Source organism: Heterodontus francisci, chromosome 1, assembly GCF_036365525.1.
Source record: "Heterodontus francisci isolate sHetFra1 chromosome 1, sHetFra1.hap1, whole genome shotgun sequence".
Taxonomy (NCBI): domain Eukaryota; kingdom Metazoa; phylum Chordata; class Chondrichthyes; order Heterodontiformes; family Heterodontidae; genus Heterodontus; species Heterodontus francisci.
Window position 1 is genome coordinate 34906707 of NC_090371.1, and position 23671 is coordinate 34930377.

The following is a 23671-nucleotide window of genomic DNA, read 5'->3' on the forward strand; positions in this document are numbered from 1 at the left end:
GCAATTCCAAGACCTGAGCAAGCCCCTGTTGACCAGTTAATCAGTTCTAACGAGCCACCTAATTAGCTGTGCAGCTGCCACTAGCAGGCAGCTTGTTTACCACTGACTAAGACTGGGAAAGAAAATACAAGTTAAGGTTAAAGTTAAGTTAAATGCTAAATGCAAAACTTGACCAGATTTTAGAAAGATATCAACCCTTAAAATTCCTTCACTGACTAAATTCCCCAAGTTATGTGCTGTGTTGCAGCAGTACTCCGAGAAGTTGGACTTTTTGCTACTTACTTACTGGTGCAGCAATTAAAATTGTGGATGCGCAATTTGTCAGAATTGGAGGAGTGCAGAGATCAGAAATGAAAATGACCATGGCTGAGAGACAGGAAGAGGAAAGAAGAGAGAAGAGTTTGAAAAGGGCTGAGAGGAAGCAACGGAGACAGAAGTAATGTGCATTGGGACCCAAAATGTGTACACAAATGGATATCAAAGATTAGGATATTGTAGCGTAATGGTTCTGATAATGGTCTAATAATGCAGAGGTTATGAATTCTCAATCCAATATGGCAAGTTGTGAAAATAAATTCAATGTCCTGGATTTTGCTGAAAAATTAAAAGCTGTGAACGATGCTCACCATTATTAATGTGCAAATCGGCCAGCATTTGTGATAAGGAAGTGATACCCCATGAAATGTGAACTGACACAAGTTGCTGAAAGATTTGTGCCACTCTGCCGACAACTTTGCAAAAACAGCATTTTATGGTTAACCTCCATGTTATTATCATCAAATTGCTGAATTTGCACATTAATTGCCCATTAAATTTGCAACAGGTTGTAATTAGCGATGTAAGTATCTTCTTAACACCATAATAATTGTTAATGCCTACCCTCATGGCCAGAAAGTGAAGAATTAGAAGTATGGTACCTCGTTCCTTCAGGTTGTGAATTGTTTGAGATTTTAAAAATGTCGAATTTACTTTTTTGCTTTTCCTTTCTATCCCTCTTTTCTCTCTTAATCCAATCTTTCATTCCCTCTTTCATTTCACCTATCACTCCTGTGGTCGCTGACCTACATTGGCTCCCAGTTAAGCAAAACTTCAATATTAAAATTCTTATCCTTGTTTTCAAATCCCTCCATGACTTTGCCCCTCCCTATCTCTGTAATCTCCTCCAGCACCATAACCCTCCACGATATCTGCGGTCCTCTAATTCTGGCCTCTTGAGCATCCCTGATTTTAACCACTCTACTATTGGTGACTGTGCCTTCAGCTGCCTAGCTCTGGAATTCCCTCTCTAAACCGCACCACCTCTCTACCTCTCTTTCCTCCTTGAAACATTCCTTAAAACCTATCTCTTTGACCAAGCTTTTGGTTATCGGCCTAATATCTCCTTATGCAGCTCTGTGTTGAGTTTTGTTTGATAATGCTTCTGTGAAGCATGTTGGGACATTTTACTCTGCTAAGGGAACTGTATAAATACAGGTTACTGTTGTTATTGTTGCTGCCCTCACTGTGCCATTATCAGTTTGTACTTCAACAACTTTGCGGGCAAAAGATTTAAAACACTAAATGTGCGAGAACAAGTCTAACACACCATGAGATGTCTCGCGGACTACTGTAAAAATCCAACTGGTTCACTGATGTCCTTTGTGAAGGAACCTGCCACCCCTACCCAGTTTGGCCTGCATGTGACTCCAGTCCCATACAACATGACTGCTTCTTAATGCCCTAAGGATAATGGGAAATGCTTACTGCCTTGCCAGCATTGGCGGCACAGTGGCGCAGTGGTTAGCACCGCAGCCTCACAGCTCCAGTGACCCAGGTTCAATTCTGGATGCTGTCTGTGTGGAGTTTGCAAGTTCTCCCTGTGACCGTGTGGGTTTTCGTCGGGTGCTCCGGTTTCCTCCCAGCAACCAAAGACTTGCAGGTTGATAGGTACATTGGCCATTATAAATTGCTCCTAGTATAGGTAGGTGGTATGGGAATTGAGGGAAGGTGGGGATGTGGTAGGAATATGGGATTAATGTAGGAGTAGTATAAATGGATGGTTGATGGTCAGCACAGACTCGGTGGGCCGAAGGGCCTGTTTCAGTGCTGTATCTCTAAATAAATAAATTGCCCGCAAACCAAGATAAAGTAAAAAAAAAGGTAGCAGAATGGTGTGATTGTAAACCAAGGCCAGGGAGTTGGTGACATAAAGCAGTCCAAAATTAAACTCCAAGACCCTGTAGTGGAATAAAATGCAATTATAATGGCCAGATTGAAATGTTCATGTGCCAATATTCAGGTTGAGAGCCAATAGTGGAGAGGGACCCGATCCGTGAGCCAATTGAGGAGCAGAGCATCATCAGAAATGGCAGCAGTGAAGATTGTTTAGTAGATTCAGAGGGTGAGGAAGCAAGTGATTATTTACTCTCAGTTAGAAGTTAGATAATTTCAAATGCCTTTTAAAAAATAAAATACTCTTTCTTCTTTGCCAGAAGTGTCTTCCCTTCAAACTTGTTCTTCTTTAAAGTGCTCCCATGAATTGCTAGGCAGTTGCTTGCTGAGGTAATTCTTCAGTTACGTGAGCAGAGATAAAGTTAGCATTCAGACATTACACGTGTAAGGGCACAATTACCATTAAACGTGCAGTGAGAGTAAAAGCTTGAATTAGATTTTTATTGACTACATTAGTAATTCTTTTGCATGTACATTAGCCAGTGCTGTATATGCATAAATATCAGTTCTGATCAACACAAAGGAACAGTCATTAGATCAGAATGAAATAAATTAATAGAGCCTCAAGCCTTTTCCTGGGTCCAAAAATGCCAATTGATTCTTGTTTTAAAATTCTATTCTTACTCACACCCTATTATGTATTGAAGATCTTTCAGATAAAAGAGATTTGTGAAATTTTCATTTTGTGAGGACTGCACTCCATCTCTGCACTGTAATAACATCATAAAAAGATGAACTGAGGAGACCTTTTAACTATATAAGACCACTGCTGGTTGTTTGAACGATCTGGATTAGTTGCGATCCCTCCTTGGTTAAATAGCTCATACAGTTAACGACGCAGTGAGCAGCTGCGGAGCATTTTGCGGGGGATGTGGGTGAACAGCGAAAGGTCAGGGTTCATATTGGCATCAGTGATATAGGTAGAAAGAGGGATGAGGTCCTGCAGGCAGATTTTAGGGAGCTAGGGAAGAGATTAATAGGCAGGACCTCAAAGGTAGTAATTTCTGGATTGCTCCCGGTATCACGCACTGGTGAGCACAGAAATAGAAGGATGGAGCAGATGAATTTTTGACTGGAGAGATGGTGCAGGAGGGAGTGCGTTGGATTCCTGAGACATTGGGATTGGTTCTGCACCCAACACAGATGAGAATTTGTCCTCGCAGGGCAGTTTGCTGGTGCTGTTGGTGAGGGTTTAAACTAATCTGGCAGGGGGATGGTAACCAGGATGTAGCATGAGAAAGGAGAAACAAGTGCGCATTGGATGAGCCAACTAGAACTAGAGTAAGAAATAGTAAGGTATTAGGTGGAGGCCAGACTAAGAGAGATTAGAAGAGAGTCTAAATTCGGTTTGCAGTGTGTGTATGTAAATACACAAGTGTGGTAAATAAAGTTGATGAGCACAGACTCAAATAGCCACTTTGAATATGATATGCTGATAGTGGAGATCTGGCTCCAAACAGACAGGACTGGGAATTAAATATTCCTGGATACAAGGTATTCAGGAAAGATAGGGAAGAAAAGAAAAGAAGAGGGGTGGCAGTATTGATTAAGGAGAATATTATAGTACTGAAGAGAGAGGATGCCCTGGAAGGGTCAAAGACAGGATCTATATGTTTAAGAAACAATAGAGTGCTTTTACACTACTGGGCTACTGGGTGTATGCTATTAACCACCAACTAATGAGAAAAATATAGAGGAGCAAATTTACAGGGAAATTATAGGTTACTGATAATGCAGAACTTCAATTATGCTAATAAAGGAGGCATTGCTGAATCTGATTCTGGGGAATGAGGTTGATCAGGTGGATCAAGTGTCAGTAGGGGAATATTTATGGAACAGTGATCGTAATATCATAGGATTTAGATTAGTTATGGAAAAGTAAAAGAATTCCAGAGTAAAATTACTTAATTAGAGGAGGATCAATTTCATTGGGTTGAGAACAGACCTGTCCCGGGTAAACTAGAATCAAGGATTGGCAGGCAAAATCGTTACACAAGAATGGGTTGGCTTTAAAAAGGAGATGGTTTGGGTACAGTCGAAGTTCCCTTGAGGGGAAAAGGTAGGGCAAACAAAGCCAGAGCTCCCTGGGTGACAAAAGAGATAGAGGGTAAGATGAAACAGAAAAAGGGTGCATATGACAGATGTCAGGTTGCTAATACAAGTGGGAACCAGGCTGAATATAGAAAGTCCAGTGGGGAAATGAAAAAGGAAATAAGTGAAGCAAAGAGAGAGTATGAGAAGATTGTGATTGCACTGGAGACGGTGCAGAGGAGATTCACCAGGATGTTGCCTGGGCTGGAGCATTTCAGCTATGAAGAGAGACTGGATAGACAAGGGTTGTTTTCCTTAGAGCAGAGAAGGCTGAGGGGAGACCTGATTGAGGTATACAAAATAATGAGGGGCATTGATAGGATAGATAGGAACAAACTTTTTCCCTTAGCAGAGGGATCAATAACCGGGCGGCATAGATTTAAGGTAAGGGGCAGGAGGTTTAGAGGAGATTTGAGGAATTTTTTTTTTCACACAGAGGGTTGTTGGAATCTGGAACGCACTGGCTGAAGTGGGTGGTAGAGGCAGGAACCCTCACAACATTTAAGAAGTATTTAGATGAACACTTGAAATGCCATAGCATACAAGACTACAGGCCAAGTGATGGAAATGGGATTAGAATAGATAGATGCTTGATGGCTGGCACAGACACAATGGGCCGAAGGGCCTGTTTCTGTGCTGTATAACTCTATGACTCTAAGAAACTGGCAGCTAACATAAAAGGGCATCCAAAAATCTTCTATAGGCATATAAATTGGAAAAAGGTGCTAACAGGAGAGGTGGGGATTATCAGGGACCAAAAAGGAGACCCACGCATGGAGGCAGAAGGCATTGCAGAGGTACTTAAAGAATACTTTGCATCTTCACCAAGGAAGAAGATGCTGCCAAAATCATAGTGAAGGTTGAGATACTGGATAGGTTAAAAATTGATAAAGTGGAGGTACTGGAAAGGGTGGCTGTTTTTAAAGCTGATAAGTCTCATGGAACAGAAGGGTCAGTGTCAGTTTGGATAAAAAAATTGGCTTAAGGACAGGAAACGGCAAATCGTGGTAAATGGCTGTTTTTCAGACAGGAGGATGGTAGACAGTGGTGTCCCCCAAGGGTCAGTGCTGGGCCCACCTTTTTTTTTGATATTGCTGCTCTTACTGCATGAGGCTGGACAATGGAGTATTGTCTGTAATAGGGAGTGAGACAATAACAAAGCCTATTTTTATTGTGTCCTATTGCAAATTCCATTTCCCACGGTTTTCAGCAGGGGTCACTCGATAATAAGCAGCAGGATCACCTGGCTAATTTCTATTTCCCCCCCTATTCCAGGAAGGTAGTTGGAGAGCTCCCACCAGTGTTTGGCTGAAAAGGGTTAATTCAGGACTATGGATTGAACCTGAGAGCTGCCTAGTCCATATGGCACTATACGGGGCATCTACCCAGTAAGCCTTCAGGGAGCTCTGAACAATGGGGTTAGTACAGAAGAGCTCAAAATAAGTTAATCACAGATACAATATATCTTTGCTTTTGTAAGCAAACTTGCTGATCCACATTTTTCGAGTACTGATATTTATTTTCCAGATCATAATGTTCCTTTGGCTGCAAAAAAACACTGATTATTGTCTTCATAGTGGCTCATGACTGAGTGTTTTCTCTGGAATCCGAGGTTTGTGGACAAACATTTTTAATGTTAAAGAAATTAAAACCATGACCAAAAATTTTTAATCGGTGGGTGAGAGAGGGGTGTACATTTTTCAGAAAGATAATTGTACTGCATTCATTGGGCTGAATTTAGCGCGGCCGTTAAAAGCAGGAATGGTGGCGTGGAGGGATGGAGAATCCCATTGGAACTGTCCGCCCAGAAATCCAGCATCGTGACATCCGTTCTAGGTTCTGTCAGAGGCAGAAAAGCACTAAGGCAACATTGCCACTCCGACGTGACAGGAGTCTCATTTAAATTGCTGAGTAAATAATTGTAAAGAATTTGCATCTAATCCAGCTCAATTTAATTGTGAGATTGTGATTTAGTGGATGGCGGGCGGGCGGTCGGTCTCCTTTTTGAACCCTGATTAACCCCACCCCTCCTCTTATCACCTTTTTACAATTTGTCTTCGGGTTCACAGTCATTAAGAGCTGGCGGCACAGAGGCAACCATGAACGGGGGGGGGGGGGGGGCTGCGGAGGACATTGTTGGACCGTGTTACTGAGTGCTCTGCAAGCGGAGTCGGGGGATTGGGGTCTCTTTCAGGGGTTTTTTGCAAGAGGTGGGGGAGGGGTTGCCAGGGTTTGGGTTGCTGTATTGGGCAACCAAACTGTTGTGTGAGATGTTTGGTCACCCATACTGCTGGATGAGAGAGTCGGCCATCAGCAAGGGTGGGCACTGAGGGTCCTCTCTGCATCGATAGTGCTCTGTAGGCCCACTGGTCACCTGTCATGGGTCTCATGCGCTCTGTCTTTTTGGAGCCCCATGGTGTGATGTGGAGCCTCCGATGGCGGGAAGGCCACAAGATAGCTGCACCTGCCCGTGAAGCTCCACGGCGAGAGTAACAGCAGCCGGCCATGCCAAGAAGGGGCCATCAGCGCCAGAGAGCGTACCGGACTTGGCTCAGCTACCTCCAAATTTCGAAGTGACATTGTCAGCAAAAACTACGGCTCTCCAGGGAGGCTGTCACTGACTTATGAGCCCTGCATCAGGAGGAGTTGCGGTCTATGGGATTTGGGGGTCACCCTATGCCCATGGCCCTAAAGATCACAGTGGGCACTGAACCTTTACACATCTGGATCTTTTCAAGTATCATGTAAGGGGTCTCACAGGCAGTAGCCCATTACTGCATCAAGCAGGTGACCAGTGCCTTGTTCAAGAGGGCCGCTGACTATGTGCGCTACCGGACCAAACCTGTCAGGTCGAGAGGGCCATCAGATTTGGGGCCAATGCTGGATTTCCCCTAATGCAAGGTGTGATAGATGGCATGCATGTGGCCATCAAGGCTCCCACAGACCAGCCAGCCGCCTTCATCAACAGGAAGGACTTCTTTTCGATCAACGATCAACTGGTCTGTAACCACTGAAAGCATTTCCTGCAGGTGTGTGCTCACTTCCCGGGAATCAGACACGATGCCTACATACTTTGACAGTCCCAGGTGCCGCAGCTTTTCAGGCCCCCGCTTCTGTACAGGGATGGATTCTCAGAGACAAGGGCTACCCATTGACGCCTGTGAAGAACCCTTGCAATGCAGCAGAGGAGAGGTACAACAAATGCCACGGCTCCACCTGAGTGACCATCAAGCAGGCCATTGAGCTGCTGAAGATGAGATTCCGTTGCCTCAAACAATCTGGTGGAGCCCTGCAGTAAGTTCAGGTGAGGGTCTCGTGTATCTTGGTGGTCTGCTGTGCTCTGCGCAAACTAGCACTGCAGAGGGTAGAGGCCTGAGCATCACTCCTCCACCGACGAGGAGGACGCAGAGGAGGATGAGGATGAAGCACCTCTGAATGTTGAAGCCCTTGCACCGGAATCCAGGCAGACTGAACGATGTGCCAAGGAGGCAAGAAACAATCTCATAATTACCTGCTTCCAGCCACCCTAATGCCCACTCACAGAGAAACAAATAAAGTCTCACCGCAATGCATGTAGTCTGTCACCTCCTTTCCATTTCTGTTCCCCGACTCACACCCAGCTGCAAACCGCACCAGTGCACATGGGGGATCAAATGTTAATGAGAGCTGTGTTACATTGGCATTCCACTAAGGGGGAAATCAGCAGTTTGCAATTAAGGCATTATGTAATAATGACTGTTACACAATGGACAAAAGATCTTTCTATTAATCATTACATTGCAGATGGCAGACACCCGTGTGTCCCTAAGTATGGCGATATGGTTTTCTTAATACATTTGCAAGTGTTCCTATGAGGTACGATCCCAGCAACAGCAGCAGGGCCGGAGGCAGGCTGCTGATCAGCTGCCTCTTGGCCTGTGATGACTTGCACGGCCGTTCTCTGGCTGCCTAAGGCCTGGCCCTGGCTACCTGAGTGTTTCTTTGCACTGGTGCAGCACTCTCCTCAGGCGTCATGGCTACTGGAGCTGGGCTCGCTGGCAGAGGGGCTTGAAGCCTCTATCCATATACAGAGTGCCCTGAGGGGAGCCCCCTGCTGTGCAGGCCAACCTCTCCTCCTCCCTTTCAAGGCTCACTCGAACATCCCTGCTGACCAGAGAAGGGCGAGGAGCTGAAGAAGACTCCAGACACATCATCCTGCTCTCGCCTTGCCACTGAGCTCATGGCCAAGGCGATGGTGTGCAGGTCTCCGTGCATCTGTGAGATCTGGCTCTCCAAGAGGGTCGCCAACTTCTTTGATGGAGGAAGCCATGTGCTGACACGCCTGAGACATGGCAGCTTTCATGGAATGGATGGACTTCTCCATTGTCCGCTCTTGGCTGTGCAAGACCTCTGGCAGCTCCGCCAGATGTTGCCTTACCTCTCTTTGCAACTCTAGCATGTTCTGTGCTGTTGACACCAAAGGCTCATCATCATCCTGGGGCTCAGCATTGGCCTGGCCACCCACTGTCCTCCGACTGTTAGAGGCCTCGGCTGTCAGCCTCAGCCAGCTACTCGGGTGCGTGTGCAGTGCTGTCACCAGCTGGTGACCCTGAGTCTAAAGCCGAGCACAAATCCACTGAGGTGAATGTATCTGCTCTGGTGGAAGGTGCAGGAGAGTCAGGGACAGTGCTTCCTCTGACTGCTGATCATCCTCAGAGGTGGAATCATGCCCCCCTTCCACTGGAGTCTCCTACAGATGGCAACGTGCATGAGAGAACACAAACAGGATGGGGGTTAGGATTAGCAGATCTTGTCATGCCAACCATGAGTCATAGAGTCTCCAGAAGTGAACTGTATGTCGATGGAAGTGAATCCTCACACTCTTGTGTGGAGACTGCAGTCTCACCATCCACAATGGAGCTGCCACCCTGTGTTGTAGCCAACTCTAGTGCCTCCTCCGCAGCCATGGAGAGAGGCCCGATGTCTGCAAAACCTCCGCCAATCCATGATGTCTCTCTCCTGTTATAGCCTTTCTTGCCTTGCAAGTGGAAAGAGGGAGATCATCATACTTTGCAGTGAGATCAACAGGACAGTTTTGCTCGTGGCAGCCCCTCATCCCCTAATGGGGTGCCCTAAGGAACTCATCCTCACATCAGCTCTCAGAGGAGTTAATGGAGGTGAACTGTGAAAGAGGGTGGTCTGTGGCCGAGAGGCATCAGTCAGGACGAAGAGATGCTTAACCCCACTTGCCCGTGCTTTGGTGTTGCATCCTATGTCCTGCTTCCTTCTACGTAGCCAAATGCCACCCCTAAAAAAGGGAGACGTAAGGAGCAATCACCTTGGTGGATTGAAGGAGGTCATTGACCCTCTAGTGGCACCTACCTCCTCATCGATTTCTGTTCAGGCTTGCTTTGTCAGGGGGGAGGACCTCTTCTTACCACCTCTTTCCCTGGCAGCCTGGAGGAGAGTCTCAAGGGAGGTGTCGCTAAACGGCGGGGCCACCAAGTGTCTCCCTTCTGCTATGGTTGCTGCAGACTCTGGTACAGGTTGACTATCAGGCAGCAGAGGGGGTCCTGGGGCTACAAACGGCACACTTGCAGGCACTCTGTTAAAGCAGGCAGGAGAGAATGCAGGGCTGGCAGGCCTTTAAATATGGTGCCAGCATCTGCTCTGGGGTTATCTGACGCCGTATTTGGCGTCTCGCCTCCCGTGCCCACCGTGTGATCGGGGGCGGGGGAGGCCCCGCGTGATCGTGGTGGGGCAGCCGTCCATGTCACAATCGGGAACAGCACCCATGACTAAATTCAGCTTGAGGTTTTATCTCTGTGAAAAGGGTCCATTTTATTTGATTGCAATAAGTGTCCATGAAGCTGTCATGTTGTTGTAAAAACCCGACTTGTTCATTATTTTCCTTTCGTGAAGGAAACTTGCTACCTTTATGCAGTCTGGCCTGTATGTGACTCCACACCCACACCAACATGGCTGACTCTCAACTGCCCTCCAAACTACGATAGCAAGCTACTCAGTTGCATTAAACTGCCACCAGCAGTTCAAGAAGGCTTACCACCTTTTCAGGGAAACTAGGAATTGACAATAAATGCCGGCCTTGCTAGTGATGCAAGTGCATTGTAATTGAGGGCAGTTTTGCTGATATCAGTATAGTCACTTCTATTTATCAGATTGTATCAGGACTGCAATAGATCAAAAGCATCAATTATTGTGTTATTGTCTAAATTGCTGGTGTTGTGTTTTCTGCCATTTTTGTTTCCATCTATTTGTCAGTAGGTCTCATGCTTGATTGAAACCATTTCTTTTAGCAGACTAAACACCTGGTTTTCCCATCTAGTGTAGCTTTTGTTCAGTTACCACATGGATCTATAGGCCTGTGAAACAATTCTAAAATGGGGGCAGGGGAGATGCTGTATGGTTCTAGACACATTCACAACACTGTCTTTTATTCATCAGGGAGCAAAACATGGAATTGCATTTTGTGATGCTACTGATCTTTTATTTTAATTGCAGAAATCTCATGGTGCAGTACACCACCAAGGTTGAAAAGGATATAAATGAAGGTTGTTAAGAAGTAGTGGTTCAGTAATGCTGAGCTTGGGTTTTAAAAAGCTGTTACTTATAAGAAATCCAGAAGAAGTTATACAGTTTTGATGTTGCAGAATCATAAAATGGTATAGCAGTGAAGGAGACCATTGAGTCTGCAATGGAGTAGGGGGTAGGACAGTGAATCTTGATCTCCGCAGGGAGGATGCAGGAAAGCAGCCTTGAGGATGGCATATCGAGATAGAGTTTAGCAGGAACAAGGGAGGACACTTCATGGTAGCAATAATCTTAGTAGGAGGGATAAAATAGAGGAAGATGGAATGATTGTAAGAGAGAAAAAATCTGGAGGCTATTGAGGCGAGAAAACAATTGCCTACCAAATGATGAAAAGCCTCTGACAGGGTATAGCTTTCAGTGTATCATGAAGCAGCACTTCTAGGGTAAAGCTAATCCTTTTTATTTCACTTTCACTACTGTTTAAAATTCAACATTTTTTAAACCTCATCCTCCAATAATATTGGAACATGCTTTGTCCATGCAATTCAGCCATATTTAAGCCTGTTTTTGTATTCATAAAGCCTTTTGAACATTGGATAAGTTTTTTTCTCATATAGCGAAATGACTTGCTTTTTCTCCTGTATCTCCAAATGTCCCAATCATTTATGGACAAGAGACTTTTTTTTTTATTCTTTCAGAGGATGTGGGCACCACTAGTAAGGCCAGCATTTGTTGCCCATCTCTAATTGCCCTTGAACTGAATGGCTTGCTAGGCCATTTCAGAGGGCAGTTAAGAGTCAACCACATTGCTGTGGGTCTGGAGTCACATATAGGCCAGACCAGGTAAGGTCAGCAGATTTCCTTCCCTAAAGGATATTAGTGAAACAGATGGGTTTTTACAACAATTGATGATAGTTTCGTGGCACTATTACTGAGACGAGATTTCAATTCCAGATTTTTTTTTGTTATTAATTAATTGAATTGAAATTCCACCAGCTGCCCTGGTGGGATTTAAGCCCAGGTCCCCAGGGCATTAGCCTGGACCTTTGGATTACTAGCTCAGTGACATTACCACAATGCTACCATCTCCCCATATTAAAATTGGTTTCTGGTTAGCTTTCTCAATTAGTCAACCTCTAACATGATTTTCCATTTCAAAGATGAAGTTCTAGCCAATGACAGGTAGACCCCTCAGCAGGCCAGAGTCACATGACTCAGCATTGGCGCTCAGAGAGTTAGTCCTGTCTTCCTAAATTAGTGACAACTTCCTCAATAACTTACGTAAGAGATAATAAAGTGAATCAATGAATGACTTTCAAACTCTGGCATATGCTCCTCTGATGCTCCTCATACCTGACCCTTACCCTTGCTAACCAACTGATCTGACCTCTATCAGAGAAATAAACACACAAAGACAATACGAGATCCAATCATTTTGCATTGCAATTCCACATTAAGCAATAAAAGATTTTATTTGGCTATATATGTACACATGCTTCCTTAATGCCATTGCTTACAAGTTACTGAAGAAATGAAAAATACGTTGTACTTTTTATACTATTAACAAAAACTTGAAGTGAAGGAAATTTAACTAAAAATGACATTTGACTAAATATATTTACTACTTTCAGCATAAATATTCGATTGACATAGTGTAAGTATTAAGTACACTCTATAGCACTCTGATATATCATAGGTCATATAATAACATGCATTGCTTATGGCCCTCTTGTTAAACCACCCTGCTGCATACCCAGCTCCTTCCTATACCACCAGTGTTGTAGATTCTCAAAGGCAGCATCAGAGAGGGCACACTTAAATACATTCTTTCATATTAGTTGGTGCTTCTCTGCAGGCTGCCTGTTAGATAGACGCATTAGTCTCAGAAGGAGGTCGGTTGCAGCACTGTCTAAAAGTGTGAAGTTTCTTTCCATGGAAGAGTGTCTCCATTTACTTTCACTCTCCAGGCATGTAGAGTCTGTGGTGCAGGTTTCTAGAAAGAAAGGAAAAAAAGACATTAATGAATTTCATTTCTATATTTATGGCTGCAAACAAAATGGTAAGATTTGAAAGCATCTACTGAGAAAGGCCCTTTGTGTCCATCATGTCCATTTCCTCTGCAATCCGTGTGCAATTTTCCCTGTCCCTGTATGGAATGAGAGAAGACCTTTTGGCACAGATTGATTCATTCAAGTAAAAGTGAGACGATAAGTTCAAGGATTTGCCACACTCTGCAAGGAGCTGCACTCAGTAGGAATGAGAGTAGATTCCCTGGCCTATGCTTGTTGCTGGCAGTGACGAATCAGTGCATTTCCTGTTTTGAGGTAAAAAGTGATGAGGACAAATGTTTGAGATGGGAAGGTTGATCAAACTTACAGTATATTGATAAAAACATTTTGGAATGTGCTACATGAGTAATTTGAGATATGGCATGTGGTAAGCATAGCATGCTTGGGAGGAAAAACGGTGACTTTAGACCTTTGGGGCCAGATTTTCAAAGGGCCGCAGGGCCGAGAGCTGGAGTGGACCCGTTTTCATGATCAGGGTCCCGGAGATTGTCTCCAGAACCCGAAGTCTCCGGTACAGTCTGTGATTTCACATTAGTGCACAGCTGTTGGGATCGCTGTGGGGAAAAGGGAAAGTAAAGAATTATCGGGAGCACTGGTATCCTGTGCGGGGACGTGTGCAGTACGTTTGTTTTGGCCGTTTTGCCTCCGTTCCATTCACTATTTGGTGCTGTCCCTTCAAGGAGCTGCCTGCTCTCCTCGGCATGGCAGTATCAGGCCCCATCATGGCTGTCGCCTGCCTTTGCCTGTGGCACCAGACAGTAGTTCCCATCTCCTGGAGCTGCTCGGCATCTCCAACTGGGCACCAAGCTCACCATCTGCCCAATCAGGCCATTAGCATTTAAAATTAGCGTCACATGAGCGATGCAGTGGAGGTGCCGGTTCAGGACCCGGAAATTGTCTGGGTGTCAGGTTCCTGACTTTGGATTGAAAATCAAGCGCATGATTCCCCAAGCTCTTCACCACCAGGGGATTTCCTCACCTCATGCTTTTTCTAATTGTGATAATAACTGACTTACAACCAACTTTGTTTCTGGGGGAGGGAGAGAGAGGAATATCTAGCCACAATAGTTAAGAACATAAGAAAACATTAAAGACAAGAATGGTCTATTCTACTCAGCCAGGCTGGCATCCATTTTAAACTGTTCCAATGGAGTAGATTTTTGCCTTTACTGCCTGGGCATTAAATATTTCTAGGATACAACATGGAAGGGAAGATCCAGCAGAGTGGATTTCAATTAATTTCAATCGCGGGAAGGTCTGGTGCGTTTCTATTCCTGCTGTGCAATCCTCCCCACTAGATTTTCCTTTCTGACCTCTGCCCAGGACATGCTTAACACCCAGGCCGTAAAGGCAAAAATCTACCTCATTCTCTTTGACTCAAGCAACTCACATGGTAGATTATTCCATAGGTGAATCAACTTTTGAGAAGAGATTTTTTTTCAAAAGATCTGCTTCAAATGTACCTACCTTAAACACAAGAAAAAGTTAAAGATGAGCTCAATCCTGTCCATCAACTTTGTCCTACTGGCGTAACTTATCTTGAAAGTAATATATGTCCCTTCACCTCCCAACAGACTTTTCAATTTGAACTGCTTTTAGCACCAATGACTTCTGCTCGCGCTCGTCATGGGTCAAGAGCCAGCCAGCCAATCAGGAACATAGGAACAGGAGTTGGCCATTGAGTTCCTTGAGCCTGTTTTGCTATTAAGTGAGATCATGGCTGACCTGTGACCCAACTCAACATACCCACCTTTGTCCCAAATGCCTTAATACCATTGGATAACAAATCTCAGGGGAATACAACCCTAGTTTGTGTAATCTCGACTCATAATTTAACCATTGGAGTCCAGACTTATTCAGTAATATTCGAGCTTATCTTAACTATGCCACTTGATGCATTACATACCAATTTGAGGTCCCCTTAACATTCTCGCTAGTGCTTAAATTTCTCTCAACCTTCCTTATTGCTACACCCCCTCTCCTTTATACTTGGATTTGTTTCAGTCAAGCTGGCCTGTTGGAAAGGAATCAATGGAGATAAATTGAGATACATGCCTAGAAATTAACGGATCTGTATTTGAAAATTTTTTTTACCGTCATTGCAGCAGATTCCTGATGAGGCACATTTCCCGCTATTTCTACCACAGGGTCTTCCAGCAGGTTCACAAGGGGATGGCAGGTAATTCTCCTCCTGACATCTCAGTGTCTCTGAGGTTCCAATGTAGCAGCCAATCTCCTCACCGCAGCAGATGTTAGCTCCAAAGCAATGGCCTCTGTTTTCAGGGCCGCAAGGCATACACTGGCAAAGGATAGAAAAGGGAAAGAATGATTTAATTATTTAAAAAGAAAACTTAATTTTGACTGCAGCAGTGGAGAAGTTCATCAAGTTTGGAAAGTGGCACTGGCTCAGAGGTCTGGTCCAGTCTGAATCATTGCATGTAAAGCACATCAAACCTCGGGTTGAAGTGAACTGTTAAAATTGCTTTTTCTAGCATTTCACTTACCAATTCCCATCAAAAATTTTATTTCTAAAACAGCAAAAAAATTAAGGACAGAAATTACTGTAACAATATTAGTCGACAAGTATGTCTTACAATTGGATGCCAATCTCCCTCTCTGTTGGTTCAGCAAGTTTACAGCTTAACACCCCGTTAAAATGCGGCACAGTGGTTAGCACCGCAGCCTCACAGCTCCAGGGACCCGGGTTCGATTCTGGGTACTGCTTGTGCAGAGTTTGCAAGTTCTCCCTGTGTCTGCGTGGGTTTTCGCCGGGTGCTCCGGTTTGCTCCCAATCCAAAAGACTTGCAGGTGATAGGTAAATTGGCCATTGTAAATTGCCCCTAGTGTAGGGAGGTGATAGGGAATATGGGATTACTGTAGGGTTAGTATAAATGGGTGGTTGTTGGTCAGCACAGACTTGGTGGGCCGAAGGGCCTGTTTCAGTGCTGTATCTCTAAATATAAAAATAGTGGACAGATCAATGCCTGAACATCCACTAATATTAAGAACAAAGAACAGTACAGCACAGGAACAGGCCATTCGGCCCTCCAAGCCTGCGCCGATCTTGATGCCTGCCTAAACTAAAACCTTCTGCATCTCCGGGGACCGTATCCCTCGATTCCCATCTTATTCATATATTTGTCAAGATGCCTCTTAAACGTCGCTATCGTACCTGCTTCCACCACCTCCCCCGGCAGCAGGTTCCAGGCACTCACCACCCTCTGTGTAAAGAACTTGCATCGCACATCCCCTCTAAACTTTGCCCCTCACACCTTAAACCTATGTCCCCTAGTAACTGACTCTTCCACCCTGGGAAAAAGCTTCTGACTATCCACTCTGTCCATGCCGCTCATAACTTTGTAAACCTCTATCATGTCACCCCTCCACCTCCGTCGTTCCAGTGAAAACAACCCGTGTTTATCCAACCTCTCCTCATAGCTAATGCCCTCCAGACCAGGCAACATCCTGGTAAACCTCTTCTGTACCCTCTCCAAAGCCTCCACGTCCTTCTGGTAGTGTGGCGACCAGAATTGCACGCAATATTCTAAGTGTGGCCTAACTAAGGTTCTGTACAGCTGCAACATGGCTTGCCAATTTTTATACTCTATGCCCCGACCGATGAAGGCGAGCATGCCTATGCCTTCTTGACTACCTTATCCACCTGCGTTGCCACTTTCAGTGACCTGTGGACCTGTACGCCCAGACCGCTCTGCCTGTCAATACTCCTAAGGGTTCTGCCATTTACTGTATACTTCCCACCTGCATTAGACCTTCCAAAATGCATTACCTCACATTTGTCCGGATTAAACTCCATCTGCCATTTCTCTGCCCAAGTCTCCAACTGATCTATATCCTGCTGTATCCTCCGACAATCCTCATCACTATCCGCAACTGCACCAACCTTTGTGTCGTCCGCAAACTTACTAATCAGACCAGCTACATTTTCCTCCAAATCATTTATATATACTACAAAGGTCCCAGCACTGATCCCTGCGGAACACCACTAGTCACATCCCTCCATTCAGAAAAGCACCCTTCCACTGCTACCCTCTGTCTTCTATGACCGAGCCAGTTCTGTATCCATCTTGCCAGCTCACCTCTGATCCCGTGTGACTTCATCTTTTGTACCAGTCGGCCATGAGGGACCTTGTCAAAGGCTTTACTGAAGTCCATATAGATAACATCCAATGCCCTTCCTTCATCAATCATCTTTGTCACTTCCTCAAAAAACTCAATCAAATTAGTGAGACACGACCTCCCCGTCACAAAACCATGCCGCCTCTCACTAATAAGTTCGTTTGTTTCCAAATGGGAGTAAATCCTGTCCCGAAGAATCCTCTCTCATAATTTCCCTACCACTGACGTAAGGCTCACCGGCCTATAATTTCCTGGATTATCCTTGCTACCCTTCTTAAACAAAGGAACAACATTGGCTATTCTCCAGTCCTCTGGGATCACACCTGTAGCCAATGAGGATGCAAAGATTTCTGTCAAGGCCCCAGCAATTTCTTCCCTTGCCTCCCTCAGTATTCTGGGGTAGATCCCATCAGGCCCTGGGGACTTATCTACCTTAATGCTTTGCAAGACACACAACACCTCCTCCTTTTCGATAATGAGATGACTGACAGTCCCTTCCCTAGGGTCATCATCCACCAAGTCCTTCTCTTCGGTGAATACTGATGCAAAGTACTCATTTAGTACCTCGCCCATTTCCTCTGGCTCCACACATAGATTCCCTTCTCTGTCCTTGAGTGGGCCAACCCTTTCCCTAGTTACCCTCTTGCTCTTTATATACGTATAAAAAGCCTTGGGATTTTCCTTAATCCTGTTTGCCAATGACTTTTCATGACCCCATTTAGCCCTCCTGACTCCTTGCTTAAGTTCCTTCCTACTGTCTTTATATTCCTCAAGGGATTTGTCTGTTCCTAGCCTTCCAGCCCATACAAATGCTTCCTTTTTCTTTTTGACTAGGCTCACAATTTCCCGCGTTATCCAAGGTTCCCGAAACTTGCCAAACTTATCCTTCTTCCTCACCAGAAGATGCTGGTCCTGGATTCTAATCAACTGACATTTGAAAGACTCCCACATGTCAGATATTGATTTACCCTCAAAAGCCACCCCCAATCTAAATTCTTCAGTTCCTGACTAATATTCTTATAATTAGCCTTCCCCCAATTTAGCACCTTCACCCGAGGACTACTCTTATCCTTATCCACAAGTACCTTAAAACTTATGGAATTATGGTCACTGTTCCCGAAATGCTCCCCTACTGAAACTTCGACCACCTGGCCGGGCTCATTCCCCAATACCAGGTGCAGTACGGCCCCATCCCTTGTTGGACTATCTCCATATTGTTTCAAGAAGCCCTCCTGGATGCTCCTCACAAATTCTGTCCCATCCAAGCCCCTAGCACTAAGTGAGTCCCAGTCAATATAGGGGAAGTTAAAATCACCCACCACTACAACCCTGCTACCTTTACATCTTTCCAAACTCTGTCTACATATCTGCTCCTCTACCTCCCGCTGGCTGTTGGGAGGCCTGTCGAAACCCCCAACATCGTGACTGCACCCTTCCTATTCCTGAGCTCCACCCATATTGCCTCGCTGCACGACCCCTCTGAGGTGTCCTCCCGCAGTACAGCTGTGATATTCTCCTTAATCAGTAATGCAACTCCCCCACCCCTTTTACATCCCCCTCGATCTCGCCTGAAGCTTCTAAATCCTGGAACATTTAGCTGCATTTAACAACAGGCTATATTCTCAGTGCGACTTTTATCTGTCTTCCATTTGATACAATATGGTAGTTTTTGGAGTTGGTTCTGTATATGCTGAATATCTCATTCAGCTTCACCCTTGCTTAGTTTGGAAATAGTCATAGAAGCCATGCCCTTTGATCATATATTGTGTACTGCAGTGGAAGGTATAGCAGGTATTGACTTGTCCTACCAAACACTAAGGGGAGCATTTTCTGCATAGGTGCTGATGGCATGAAACCCTCACCATCCCTCCACCCACTTGACAGTGCATCATCGGAAAATCATCAGTGATGTTCCAATACTTACCAGCAGTGTTTACGGTGAGCACAAGCTTTTAAAAAGTCCTTCACAAAAGGAAGATGCCTTAGCCTGTAGACTGAATCAGAAGGTTTGTCACCCCTTCTGTCCAGCTACTATTCAGAAATACACCATCTACTATTTTTGCCAATTGTTTTAAGCATGTCCGGTTCATGTTGAAATCCTTCCTGTGACTCCTGCACAGTGCTGTATTTTGAAGCATCACAGTTTTTCAATGAATAGCTTTTATTACCTTTGAGCTAAGAGTTTCGCCCAGCCCATAAGGGTTTAGCTAGAACCTGTCTGAGTGGATTTGCAAAACAGACTCACAGCACCTTCACAGTTCAGCAGGATAAATACTTATGAGATTTTGCCAATTGGGAATGGGGTTGGAGGTAGATAGAGACAGATGATCAAATATTCAGCAAGTTGGGCTAGAGTTGGTGGGTTGGAGTGGGGTAATATTTTCTGTGGAGAAGGACAGTCCAGGTGAAGAGTAGTACAACAACAACTACTTGCATTTATATCACACCTTTAACATAGTAAAACGTCCCAAGACATTCAACAGGGGCATTATCAAAACGAAAATTGACACCAAGACACCACAAGGAGATATTAGGGTGGAGGTAGATTTTAAGGCAATGTTCCAGAGTTGGAAGGAGGTAGTCTTGGTGATGGAGAGGATATGGGGTCGAAGCTCAACTCAGGGTCAAAAAAGACACCAAGGATGCGAACAGTCTGGTTCAACCTCTGAGAATGGTCAGGGAGAGGAATGGAGTCAGTGGGTAGTGGAATGCAGTATATGGCAGGGACAGAGGAAAATGGCTTCCATCTTCCCAATATTTAACTGGAGGAAATTCCTGCTCATCCAATATGTAGGGATATTGGGGTAAGAATTATGAATAAATCAGGGGAGTGGGACTAATTGAACGCCTCTTTCAAAGAGCTGGCATAGGCATGATGGGTCGAATGGCCTCCATCTGTGCTATATCATTCTATGATTGTATGGGAACCTGCAGCTACAAACCTGACTTTTGTATATTATGATGGTACACCAATGTGCTGTTTCAGTCGTTATACATGTCAGGACAGATCCCTAGCACTCACTAATGCAGGTAGAGCTATGGCCTTCCTGTTTTTTGCCTGTGTCTAAGCCATCTCCAGTCTACCTCTTGAACGAGCTGCTGTGCATCATGGGAAAATACAGCACCAACTTACATTTACACTATATTTCAAAATCTCAAAAAGCTTTGGAAGAGACACTGGGCAGGAAGTGAAGAAATCTAATCTGGAAGAAGAGAGGCTGAACTAACAGAGTGTTGCACAGTAAAACTGAAGGCCTCGGATGTTGGAGAAAGGAATAAGATGCAGGCTGGGATATACAGCTGGGGAATTATTCCCAATTAAGGTTGCGTGGGGTGAGGAAGCGAAAGAGGGATTTGAAGATCAGGAGCAGGATCACAAAGTCGATTCACTGCCAGATAGTAACCAATGTTGTGTGGGAGAGGACGTGGTCCACATGTCAGCTGGATTAGCTGAAGATTGTGATGGGTCAAGTCAGAAGATTTCAGTGGGGGAAGCATTGAATCTTAGAGCGAAGAAGGAGGCCATTCAGCCCATCATGCCTGTGCCAGATCTTGGAAAGACAATCCAATTAGTTCCACTCCCCTACTCTTTCCCCACAGTGCTGCAATCTTTCAGCTTCAAGTATTTATCCAATTGCATTTTGAAAATTATTATTGAATATGCTTCCACGACCCTGTCAGGCAGTGGGTTCCAGATCATAACAATTCAATAAATGAATTTCTCCTGATCTCACCTTTGGCTCTTTTGATAATTACCTTAAATCCCTCGTCTTCCTTCCTCTGGTTACTGACCATTCTGAAAACTGTTTCTCCCTACCTACTCTATCAAAATCCTGCATGATTTTAAATAGTTCTGTTAAATCTCTCTTTTAATATCTCTGCTCCAAGAAGAACAATCCCAGTTTGTGTAATCGCTCCATGTAACTAAGGTTCCTCATTCCTGGTACCATTCTAGTAAATCTACTCTGCATTCTCTCTACAGCCTTGATATCCATCATAAAGTGTGGTGCCCAGAATTGGACAGAATATTTCAGCTTAGGCCTAACCGGTGATTTGTAAAGGTTTAGCAAAACTTATTTTCTTTACTACTCGATGCATCTATTTATAAAGCCAAGGATCCCGCATGTTTTAAAAAAGAAAACAGCCTTATCATCTTATCTACCAGAAGTGGTTAATGTTTTCAAAGTTAATGATGGGATAGTTGGAATGTTGAGAGCCCAGCTTTGAGGTTGCACAGCATCAAATTCATTCTGAGCCAAGAGCCAGAGAGGTGCCAAGTGTAGGTCCTGTACATGCCTCATCAGCAAGTAAAACAATTGCAAGATAAAGTTTAAGATTGAAAATCATAAAGCAGATCCAAAAGCAAAGTCCATTTGACTCTATATGTTCACTCTTGCTCTGTCCCCATCCCTTCCCTCTGCAACACTCTTCAAAAGCACCAGCTTCATGACACCTAACTCTCCCCCTGCAAGAAGGCCCACAACAATATTTGTAAGTGGTCAGAACTATGACAAATGAAACTCAATACATACTAGCTTAAGGTCTTACAGATAAAACATTTATATTCAAAGAACTCAATACAAGAAATATTTGAATAATTTGTTAAAATACCAATTTAATGACTCAGTTGTTTACATAGAAGCTGCTTTTTTTAAGAAAATAATTCTTTCTGGGAAGAATTTTATTTTGTTTCTAAACTGACCGATTTCAGTCATTTTTGGATTGAATTTGCATTAAAAGATTTGAGTGTGGCTCTGTAACCCTAACTGGGAGCACAACCAATCAGAAATTATAAATTTACAATCACTACAGTATGTATATTTTTCTATTACATATTTAACCAGTTAAGTTTCCATATTCACAGTCCATAACCTGTTCAATATTTATATCTTATTTACATGCGACTCCAGTAAATTTTGCAAAAACTTTTTACTTCATATTTTGCCATATCTTTGATAATACATATTCAAGTAAAGTGAAAAGTTTAAAACAAAAATACCTGGAGGTGGATTCAATATTTTCTTACAGGCTAACAAATCCTATCACATTTGTCAGTTTACTAAATCAAGCTAGTTGAGAAAATTGTCGGAAGCACTTAACAATATTCCCTCAATCTGACATTATCTTGCTCATCTCACAATCTCAGCTATTTAAATAGTACGGACAATTATTTATCTTCATGACCTTTTTTTGGGGGGGGGGGGGGGGGAGGTGGGGGTACTTCTTGCTCTTTCTGTCCCCATCCGTTTGCAGTACTGTTCGAGTTTGTGGTATTGGGCAAGAGGAGATCCAACTCCAGTTATTAAACTATCATGTTTATCTATTTTTGGATCTAAGTGACCACATTTCCAGGCAAAACAAGAAACATTTACTTTTAACAGAGGAAATGAATGTTTAACAGGCCCCTTGTCTCCCAGAAAGTTGAAATAAGTGTACAGCAATTTTAGACATCAGCAACACAGAGTAATTTAAAAAGAAACTTCGATTCTGACGTGACGGCAACGAACTTGGGTCAGAATTTTTTTTTGAACATGAATTCATAAACCTAGCTACAACTTTGAAATTGTTCACAAAGTAAATCTATACCATTAGCTATCAATTTAACTGAACGTGTTTAAACTTACACGATACAAGCAAACAAAAACAAGAAATGCTGGAATCACTCAGCAGGTCTGGCAGCATCTGTGGAAAGAGAAGCAGAGTTAACGTTTCGGGTCAGTGACCCTTCAGTTCCGAAGAAGGGTCACTGACCCGAAACGTTAACTCTGCTTCTCTTTCCACAGATGCTGCCAGACCTGCTGAGTGATTCCAGCATTTCTTGTTTTTGTTTCAGATTTCCAGCATCCGCAGTATTTTGCTTTTACGATACAAGCAAATCTATACAAGTATGGGAAGTTTCGAGTTCTATACAATTTAAACAGGGAAAAAACTTTTTAAAATGTAGAACAAAATTGAGGGTAGGTGGACTTTACCTGCCTGACATCTGTGTCGAGGAACGATCTCTTGCCCCCTCTGGGGCAGTTCTGGATGTAACATGCTGAAGTGACGGCCAGCAGGCAAAGTGGCAGCGAGAGTTGAGGCATGGTGTTCAGTCAGAGGCGATCTGCTATTTTGCGCACTTTACTGAACGTGAGCTGCAGAATCAGGGTCGGCTCCCTTTATTTATACTCCAGCAATTCTGCCGCAGACGTCATTGGTTTCTGCCAATTCATCATCTGCATAAATTGCTGGCGATTTTTTTTAAATTGAAATGCCGATTTTAACTGCTGCATCCCACTGCCAAGCACGTACACCTTACTAAGTCGTCGATCATTTTATTACCAAAAACTTTTTGGAAGTTCCAACAACAAAATAAAATTAGTGACGATTTGCCAAAAAAAAGCCAATTGAAATTGAAATATCAATGCTGTTGTTGGCCTCTTGTGCCCCCCTCCATCCCTGGCTAACGTTGCCTTTCTGTGTGTGGGAGACGCCTTTACAATACAGAGGAAATTCTGGGGCCAGAAAAGTCCCAATTGGCACAGAATAGCTGAATTCTCTAAATGGTTCCTTTGCTGTTTTCAAGGTTATCTTCCAACACTTGCTCGACCTCCTCGCAAAGATTGTTAACTTGAGTTTGTAAAACTATTAAT

General features: G+C 44.0%; 1 protein-coding gene across 1 annotated transcript; it reads right to left on the bottom strand.

Annotated features, from left to right (window-relative positions):
* Positions 1-12292: 12292 nt before the first annotated feature.
* On the bottom strand, positions 12293-23188 carry LOC137375860 (vasotocin-neurophysin VT-like). The gene is made up of 3 exons (XM_068043472.1): positions 23012-23188; positions 14997-15201; positions 12293-12826 (listed from the first exon to the last, which is right to left on the bottom strand). Exons 1-3 carry the CDS (start codon positions 23120-23122, stop codon positions 12663-12665), a joined length of 480 nt encoding a protein of 159 aa, XP_067899573.1. The 5' UTR covers positions 23123-23188; the 3' UTR covers positions 12293-12662.
* Between the last annotated feature and the right edge of the window lie 483 nt (positions 23189-23671).